The sequence below is a fragment of the Chenopodium album genome, chromosome 26 (assembly GCF_948465745.1).
Source record: "Chenopodium album chromosome 26, dcCheAlbu1.1, whole genome shotgun sequence".
NCBI classification, from domain to species: domain Eukaryota; kingdom Viridiplantae; phylum Streptophyta; class Magnoliopsida; order Caryophyllales; family Amaranthaceae; genus Chenopodium; species Chenopodium album.
The window spans coordinates 13,380,193-13,390,140 of NC_137859.1; the positions used below are offsets into that span (position 1 = coordinate 13,380,193).

Here is a 9,948-nt window from a genome sequence, read left to right on the forward strand (position 1 = left end):
CCCAACATTGCAATATGAAAAAAACGAAGGAAGTATAGGTTTGAAAATCTAACCACCATCAAGTTCTATTTATATTTATGACATGTTTTAAATTTACAAGCATGCCTAGTATAACTGTATAAATGACAATTGTTTTTTTTTTGACAGCTGAAAAAGGAGAGTTAATCCCCAATACAATACAAATACTAACACAATGAAAGTTTAACAGTAAATCTGCAATGTTTCGAAAATGCATTCTTGCATGTTGAGCTCCTGTATAATCTCCCTGCAACCATTTAAGAAGTCTTCTGTCAGGGATAGAAATTTGTAAATGCCACAAATGCAGCTTCACCGCTTCTTTGACTCCCTTGAAAATCGTTGCCAACATTCATGAAACCCCTCTCCCTCTTTAATGGCATCTGCAGTAGTTCTAAGTATCCACCACCATCCTCGATTTTTGTTTTCCTGATGTCCAGAATAGTAGGCCTGCAAACACCACTTCCTGCAGTTAAAATGTAACACTTACTCTGTTGGTGTGCTTCCCTGCTGACCTGCCTTGATTCGAAGCCTGTGTGGCAGCTTTGTTCTGATTCGGAACATCATCTTTAGCTGCCATGATACCAGAACCCGCCTTATGTTCCATTCTCGACTTTCGTCTCCTCATCAAAACAAAGTTTGCAGGCATCAATATCCCACTCGGCATTATATTTGCAGAGGGAGGCTACTCTAACATCTGTGATGGTAGCTTGGCTACTCCAAACAGGTGGCTTGCCATGAACCCAAGGATGGTGAATATAAATGACAATTGTGATGTTATGAACAAACTCTACTGAACCCAAATCTCTGAATCAGACCCCGCACATGGGATACAGCTTTAAATAGGCATAGCATGGAGATTTTTCTTCACTAAAATAATCCCCACCCTTGAGCAATAGACGAATATCCAATTTGACATCTCTATAAAATTTTTATTTTTGAATATGAGAAAAAAAAAAAAAAAAATTTACTACGTATTTTAATGTTAAACTGTCGTCCATGCCAATAAATAAATAAATTGGACCGGAGGTAGTATATTATTTTTAACAATGACTATAATTTATCAAACATAGACGATATGTGTTGGGCTCGATCCTAGCACAGTTCAAGGGTAAGAATTACCCCGCCTTCACATAAGTAAATCATTTAACAATAGTTATTAAATAAAAATACAACCAAACTAAGATAACTTGTAGGTAAGAATGAATAGAAGTTAACATGGACCATGCTGATCATAATACTTGAATCGAACAGGTGATTGAGGCTTTCGGTAAATTCTTCAATGTGTTCTCGATAAACATCTGATATGGATTTGGCTTTCGGGCTAAGCATATGACCAGTTCCTCCAAAACTAACGCATGTCTAAGGAGAAACTGGGTTATTACTATCTCCTGATCTAATCCATGGTATTCCCTTATCACTATTCTTTTGAGACGATTCCTGCAACATACGGGAGTTTCATGATCTGTACGGGTAAAAAATTCTCGTTCCTGCTCCAGCGTCTTTTTCCTATACTTACACAAAATGCCGCCATGATATCCAGCGAGTCCCTAAGAAGTAAACAGCAATAATCAATAAAATAAAAATTAAGAAAACTCTCTTAGAAGTTGAACAACATTGCTCATATGATTACTAAACCTCACACCAACCTGTACAAATTCAAGTGTTTCTAAGACAGGTGAACAGTTGAGAAAAGGCAACAACAGATTATCCCACCAGCTATATTCAGTAGCATCACCCAACTCTAGATGTTTTAGATTAGGAAACATGGGCAGTTTATCCTTTAAGACTTCCTCATCGACGAAGTTAAACTCCTACAACCACAAGTTAAACAATTACAATTGGTAAATTTCAAAATCAACTATGAAAGGAGAAAAAGGATTATTCAGCTTAAAAGAGATAAATTAGAGATTGAGACATTACCTCCATAAAAATGCCAAACAATGATAAATGTTGAGAATAAGAAAAAGGTCTAATGAGGTTAATTATTTGCTGAAATGATCTTTCAAATCTTAAGGCCATACATATTGTCAGAGATGCTTTAACAAGATCATGCATTATAGGGAATGAGCAACAACTTGCTAAATTATCAGAGTATTTAATGTACTCCAGATTGGGAGTATTGATCAGCACACAGTCGCTGCTATCTCCTATAAAACCATGACATTTAGGCATCCTTAAAGTCAATCTTCGAAGGGAAGTCGACGTGATAGCCATGATGTTCACATGCCTTGTAAAGGGTTGGAATGTAAGATCTTCAAGTAGAGGGCAACTTGATACTAGCCTCGGCAAAAAGTCATCCTCAGAAATGAGAGATGCAAACAAGACGAGCTGTTTCAATTTTGGAAGATGATAAGAGGGCATGGCGTAAATTTGATCAAAACCAATGTTGACCTCAAGTTTCAACACCTCCAACGTTTCACAGGTGAAAATAGCTGGGGGCAGCTGAAAATCACCCGACTCCCCCACCAGTATAGAGAGGTCAAGTTCCCTAAGGCCACAAAAAGACAATGGATAAGAGATCCACACATTCAATCGCAGAGATTTCAAGTCAGGGAGGCAACCTTGACTACACCCATAGCAACTATCGCAACCAAAAAAGTACACTTTACCAAAGTCCTTGCTGGTAAGTTTAAGCCTAAACTTGGTAAGATACTGCGACTGGTGTGTGTAAAGCACAGTATCAACAAAGCTCACAAAAGTGGGGAAACGCTCAATTGCATAGGGATGTTTCAAACAAAGAGAAATAGGTGAACCATCAAAATCAAGACTTGTAATCAAAGGGAAAACACGCCTCAATTTCGTAGACAAGGCACAAGTAGCAGCAGCATCCTTGGTAGGAAGCAAAGAGAGGATCCGAATTAATAAATCATCAGGCAAACTGGAGAGCCTATCTACCAACATTTGAGTAAAGTTGTGATTTTGAACATCACATATAGTAGCATAATTACTGGTACATGGTTTCAAGCTCCTATCCATACTGACCATACACCTGCACCCATGATAAATAAATAGACGATACTATTAAAACCCAAGACTCTCTGATCCTGATCAAATAGGATGAATCATGCAAAACCGCTTAAACAAAATCAAAATCAAACAAAAAGTGGATTATAATATGAAAGCGATAACTTGAAAGAGCAACTGGGGACGAAACAACCTGGTTCAAAGTTTCAAAGTTCAAATTCAGGAAATCACAGGAACAGGGCAGACAATAAAGGTTCTTCGACACAGTAGCAACCGAATTTGATTCAGGCTCGAAAAATCACATAATTTTATAGGGAGAAGAGGCATAATTGATTCAATTAAGTTCATAATTTAATTATCTCGTCAGTAATTAGGACCAATAGTTCAAAAGTTCGAACCCTAGATTACGAAATTGATATTAGATTAAACCCTAGATTGTGAAATTGATATGATGATTACAAAAAAGGAATAAGAACTTACCTCAGAAGTTGCTTCAATGGAGGATTGAAATATCAGAAGGCGCCTCAGTGGAGAACGAGGAGTGCGCTTCAATGGGAAACTCAGAGTCTTAAAGAGAGGGGAAGGGGGAGGGGGATAGAGGGCTAGGGCATAGGGCTAGGGGCATAGGGCGCCAAAATTGTTAAAAACGCCCAATTGAATTTTCCTAAGAACCCTAATGCCCAAATCTGTCTATTTACCCCAATTTAATCTAATATATATATATATATATATATATATATATATATATATATATATATATATATATATATAGGGGAGTTTTTTCCCGAGTTTTTAGAGCATCACGTAGGATTTTTTATTTTTAAAAAATTATTAGAGCGCCACATAGGATTAATATTTTTAAAACGCTACAATAGGATTATGCCACTTAAGATTAGTTAACGTGCCACGTAGAATTATAATCATAGTTATGTCCAATAAATAATTCAAGTGCCATGTAGCACAATTGACCAATAAATATTTTTTTTTAAAAAAAAATAGATCGACCCGTGCATCGCGTATGTGTTAGTTTGTGTGTGATGGGGGGGGTATCTGTAGGTGAAGTTTTTTTCTTTGAGCTTTCGTTATTTGCTTGACTTGGTCTTTTTACCTTTGGTGTTATGCCCCATTTGTGCACTAGGATTAGGTGATTGGGTTAATACAAATTTATGGTTATCTTTCTTGGGGTTTAGAGTAGGTAGAATGTATAGCATTTGCAATGTTGAGTATGACCACAATGTTTATACATTTTTTGCACAATGCTTATTGAAAACGCCTCAACCTTGAATGTGCAAAGGGAGAAAATAAGTGAATGGGGTGGGCGGACATGTAACTCATTAATTTTTTTTTAGTGCGCCATGTAAGATAATATATTTTAGTTGTAACTAATTAAGTACGAGATTATTAATTTCTTTTAGAATTAAACAATTTAAATGACACATAAGCAAAATTGGTGAGTGAGATTTCTCATTTTAAATTAATTAAATATAAAATATTATCTTTTGATATCAGCAATTTTATCTAAATGTATAACAAATTTTAGCCTATAACACTTTGTTTGGATTGGAAAAAATGGAAGGAAAAGAAGAGAAGAGAAATGGAGGGGGATAAATTCTCTTGTTTGGGAAAAAAATTAGGGTAAGGAAGGGATAGGAGAGGGAGGGATTCATTTTCCCTCTCTCTTTAATAAGCATAATCTTTCCAAAATTGGAGAGATTTGGAAGGAAAATGGAGCTCACCTCTCCCTCCCTTTCTTTTCTCTTCCCTTCCTCCATTTTCCCTCCCATTCTTTTCCTTCCTTCTTTGCTATCCAAACAAAGCGTAAATTTTAGCACATTAATTTTATCTAAACGTATAACAAATTATCTAAATGTATTATTTTAATTTTAGCATATTAAAATAATACATATAAAAAAAATTATTTTAAAAAATTCAAACAAACCGTGCATCGCACGGGCTTCATCTAGTTATAGTGGAATTTGGTGAAGGAAATGCAAATTAAAGTTGAGAGAGTTGTTTTAAAGAGAAAAATGGGGGGGGGGGGGATCAGTCAAAGTAGCGGTTAGTAGCCGACTAGCCGTTAAGTGGGGCCCACAAAAGAAAAGCCCACCCGAACTTAGAAAAATGTGGAAATCTGAGTAATTTTTTTAATTTAAGGGATGGTAAAATTAAAAAAATAAAAAAAGTAGATAAGGAGGTCAAGAATCTCATGGCCAATTTACCATTCAAAGTGCTTACAAACTATATTCAAACTTTACTTCTCGTCCTTCTTTTCCCTTCATCCCATGGAAGAAATTATGGCATATGTCCGTCCCTCACAAATATAAAATGCTATTTTGGAATTTTAGTCACCAGATTTTACCGGGTGCCATGGTTTTAGCCAAGAATATTGATAATTTTGATGCTCTTTGTACCATATGTAAGCTGGACAGTGAAAATCACCTTCATTTATTCAGGGACTGTATTAGTTCTAGAGTGTTATGGTCTAGAATTTTTATAGGCAATAGAGTGGATAAAAAGTTTAGTTATCACACCTTTTAATATTGATTGGGAATGGTGGATTCGTTATAATCTAAGTATGAGCAGGGTGGGGAGCACTATTTTTTCAATAGCTCTTTGGCACATCTAGAGAGCTAGAAACCAATTCATCCAGTTAACTTATTTAATAGATACATGGTGGATTTGGTGGCTATTATTAGCATTTTTCAAGGACAAACTAAGAAGACATCCAGTAAAAATAGATATATCAGATGGATTAAACCTGAAGGAAATTGGCTCAAAATTGATACTGATGGAGCCCGGAGAAAGGATGGGAAGGCAGGATCAAGAGGGGTTATCAAAACCTCAGATGACACCTGAATTTTTGGCAAATCATGGAAGATTTTAGCCCAAAACTCAGCAAATTAAGGCAGAACTAATTTCTATCAGAGATGAAATGCAAATGCCAGTTGATGATGAGCTTAGTGAAGTGATTATTGAGACTGATGCAAAGATCCTACAGAATACCATTGAGAAAATGGATAGTCAAGGAACAAGTGAGTTAGCTGTCATCCTGAAAGACTAAGTATTGCTGAATAAGGGATGTAAGTTCAAGTTTAGCTATGTCCCGAGAGGAGCAAATTTTGTTGCTCATTATCTGGCGAAGCTAACTGTTGACATGGAAGGGTAGATGGTTCTTCATGAAGACCCCCAATATGTGCTAAGGATCACTATAAAGCTAATCTTAGGAGAAGCACTGCCTAGTGCTTTGGGATTTTGGGATTATCTCCTCTTGTGGGATTTTTTTTTCTTTTTGTGGGTTATTTCAAGCAGACTGCTGCTATTGTTGTTTCTGTCTTTCTGCTATTATCAAGTATTTTGTTTTGCTCATTGAAGCTGCAGTGTTTCTTAGGTTGTAGGACATTGCAATATTTTGGTTCTAAACTTTTTAAAGGTTGGAATCAGTATCATTGGTCGTAGCTTTTGGTTATATTTGGATGGATTTTAATTAACCTATTTCGTTTTAATTTTCCCTAAAACAAATATAAGTGGATTCAAATTAAGACAAAATAAAATAAATTATATTATACTTATTTGTAAATTAACAAATTACATGAACTTGTATATGTATTATATTACACATTATTGAGGGCTTGTTCACATTTACTTAATTTCAGTTCAGTTCAGTTCAGTTCAGCTCCAATCAGTTTACCCCTCAAAATCTTTGTTTACCTTTTTATCCCCATGTGTAATTAATTTTGCAATTTTTCTTAAGATCATCAATTAATCAGACTTTAAATTACTTACACTTTGCCTCACACCAAAGAAGAATTTTCGAGGACCAGAAGCCTCAAAACATGCTTTCTCATTCTGATACAGATAGTAGCAATCAATAATGCACCATCGAATTCTAATTGGAGTAGTAAGGGACACCATGTCTTCTCTTGGAATTAAAAAATTCATACCAAAAGTAACAAGGTTCTCAATGGAACAATAAAAAACAAGATCAGCATTCAAAAAAATAGAGGAAAAAATGTAATCCTGTAATTTTGTGAAATTTATAATTATATTTTATTATAACTATATGTATATTATTATAATTATGTATTTGTTTATATTATTCTAATATAATTTAATCAAAAGTTTATGTATATATTTAATGAGGATTACTTCAATAAGAAAAGTATTTTACTCTACTATCAATCTATCATTGTACTTGGATTAACTTTCTTATATTTCTCCTTAAACTCACTAATTTGAGCCCAATTAGTAAAATAACCCCAAGCCCACTTCATTAGAAAGAACACAAACCCTCAAATTTGCCCTCCTTGCAATTTCACGTACTACAACTAGTACTACTTTCCCTCTTGCTTTTCCCCTTCTTCACTTGCTGCTCACGAAACCAGGGAGAAAAACAAATTTCTACCACCCTGCCGTTGCCGGCGCCACCCTCCTTTGGCGACCACACCGTAGCACCACCGCCCAGCAGTAGTAGCCCTCATCTCTCTTTCCTTCTTGTTTATCTTTTTCTTTTCTTAATCTAACTCAAGTTTTAATCTTTATCAAATTTTTATTATTATGGTATGATTAAGTATATGGATTATAAAAGATGGAAAATATATGAGTTTTGCTATGTTCGATTTAATGACGAAAATTTCAGATTTTTATAAGTGTGAAAATTAGGGTTTAAACTTTGATTTTTCATGATTTTAAGGTTCATAACGTGTTGATTAAGTTATCTAATTATATTGTGTATAAATTATGTTTAAATTTAATTATCTTGATTATAAATTTATTTTTAGATTTTAATTGTATATATTTAAGGTTTTAAATTGTGAAATTTGAAGGTTTGATTGAGTTCTTATGAAACTAATTGAAATCCAATTAAATATTTCAAGTCTAGATTGTTGTATTCATACCTTCTACTATTAAATCAAATTTTCAGATTTTTAATCTTAGTTTAAAAGGTTCTAAATCATGGCTTTATGATGGATTTTTAGGTTTATAATACACTAACCTACTATATAATGGCTACTTCAAGTAGAGATGTTTATGAGGTTGTTTTATAACTTTAAACTAAGGGCTTGTTTGGCATCATTTTTGGTTTTCAGTTTCCTGTTTTTTTGAAAACTAAAAACCAAAAACATGAAACAAGAAAAAGGTGTTTTCACTTTTCAGTTGTCAGTTTTCAAAATTATTATGATTTTAATAAGTCTAAATTATTTTTAATTCATTATGTGACATATATAATATACTTTTAGAAAACAAAAAAACCAAAATACAGAAAACCACAGCGATGCCAAACGAACCCTAAAATTTCAGATTTGGGTAGTAGCTTAAATATGCTGTAATTTCATATATAAAGTTGTATTTTAAGATTTTTATGAAGGAAACTTTAAGAACTATAAATAAGCTTTTGATTTCAATTAAAGGGACGAAGGTTTTAAAGTGTTGTTTAATTGAATTTTGAAGGTTTTAAAGTGAGTTAGTATTGCTGTAAATTATGTTGCTTGGGTATTGATTGAATTATTATTGTTTGGTTTAGGAGAGGACTTTATTGAAGGGGATTTTTAGTTAGTAAAGTGGCATACTAATTCGTTTACTCAAGGTACGTATGAGTTATGAATCCTTGCCTTTAGAAGCATGTTTAGGAACGAAACAAAACTTAGTATCATATATAGAGAAGACTGGGAATAATTGTTTGGTTATACATTGTGATTTCCGTATGATGTGCACTATTCACTAGGAGAAAATATGAATTGGCCACCGGTTCAAAACCCCCCAATGCCACCGGTTTTGAACCGGTGGTCATTTGGGGGGTGGCAATAGCTCCTTTAAAAGCCACCGGTTCAAAACCGGTGGCAAAAATCATTATTGCCACCGGTTAACCGGTGGAAATAGTCACTTCCCACTTTTTTTTTTTTTTTTGATATTAAATTTAATGCCACCGGTTAACCGGTGGCAATTGTCCCATATAATTTTTTTTTATTCACTTGAAATATCAAACAATTAAACCAACAAAAAAAATTCCCAATATCAAAATATAAATATAATCGCAATATCAAACAATTAGACCAACAAAAAAAAATCCCAATATCAAACAATTAAACCAACAAAAAAATTCCCAATATCATATTATCAATTTATCATTCAATATAATCGCAAACTTACAACATATAATCAAAAAAAAAATTACAATATCTACCCATTACAACATATAAATCAAAAAAAAAAAATACAATATAAATCAAAAAAAAAAAATTACAACATCAAAATAAAAAAAAAAAACCCATACAACATCTAAATCAATAATCCTAAATCTTGATCCTTCGATTGAAGATCTAAATCAATATACCTGCATCAATTAAAACAAAAAAAACAAATCGATTAAAAAAAAAAAAAAAACTCAGAACACTATGCATAATCGATTACAATCATTCAAAAAAAACCCAGAAAAAAAAACCCATAATTAAAATCGAATTAAAATCAAATAAAAATCGATTTTAAAACTCAGAAAATTCGATTTAAAAAACCCAGAAAAATTCGATTGAAAACGCAGAAAAAATCGATTTCAAAACCCAAAAAACCCAGAAGAAATCGAATAAAATCGATTAAAATCAAATAAAAATCGAATTAAAGCTGATTTTAAAACTCAGAAAATTCGAATTAAAAAGCCCAGAAAAATTCGATTTAAAAACCCAGATAAATTGGATTTAAAAACCCAGAAAAACCAAGAAGAAATCGAATAAAATAGATTAAAATCAAATAAAGTTCGAATTAAAATCGAGTAAAACCGAATTAAAATTGAATCAAAATTAAAAAAAATCGATTAAAATCAAACCCTAACCTCGATTAAAGTCGGTGTTGCTCATGCATGTGTTCGTGGTGGTATTGTAGCGGCGGTGGTGTTATTGTTGCGGGAGTGGTGGAAAATTGGTGGTGGTGGTGGAGATTGAAGGAGAAGAGGTGGTGGTGGAGATCGAGGGAGAA

At 33.5% G+C, this 9,948-nt stretch overlaps 1 protein-coding gene and 1 long non-coding RNA gene across 2 annotated transcripts; both read right to left on the reverse strand.

The window, feature by feature from the left end:
* Positions 1-1,111: 1,111 nt before the first annotated feature.
* LOC145618254 (F-box/LRR-repeat protein At4g14103-like) lies at positions 1,112-3,583 on the reverse strand. The gene is made up of 4 exons (XM_081673031.1): positions 3,463-3,583; positions 1,939-3,007; positions 1,665-1,829; positions 1,112-1,565 (listed from the first exon to the last, which is right to left on the reverse strand). Exons 2-4 carry the CDS (start codon positions 3,001-3,003, stop codon positions 1,248-1,250), a joined length of 1,548 nt encoding a protein of 515 aa, XP_081529157.1. The 5' UTR covers positions 3,004-3,007; positions 3,463-3,583; the 3' UTR covers positions 1,112-1,247.
* Positions 3,584-9,062: 5,479 nt separating this feature from the next.
* On the reverse strand, positions 9,063-9,948 carry LOC145618655 (uncharacterized). The gene is made up of 2 exons (XR_014107962.1): positions 9,806-9,948; positions 9,063-9,313 (listed from the first exon to the last, which is right to left on the reverse strand). It is a non-coding gene; the product is annotated as an uncharacterized LOC145618655 (long non-coding RNA).

Coding starts and splice junctions, on each gene's coding strand:
- LOC145618254 (XM_081673031.1), bottom strand. CDS start 3,003: ATGGTCAGTATGGATAGGAGCTTGAAACCATGTACCAGTAATTATGCT. Junction 1,830..1,938: donor TGTTTGGCATTTTTATGGAG/GTAATGTCTCAA, acceptor TTGTGGTTGTAG/GAGTTTAACTTCGTCGATGA. Junction 1,566..1,664: donor AAACACTTGAATTTGTACAG/GTTGGTGTGAGG, acceptor TTTACTTCTTAG/GGACTCGCTGGATATCATGG.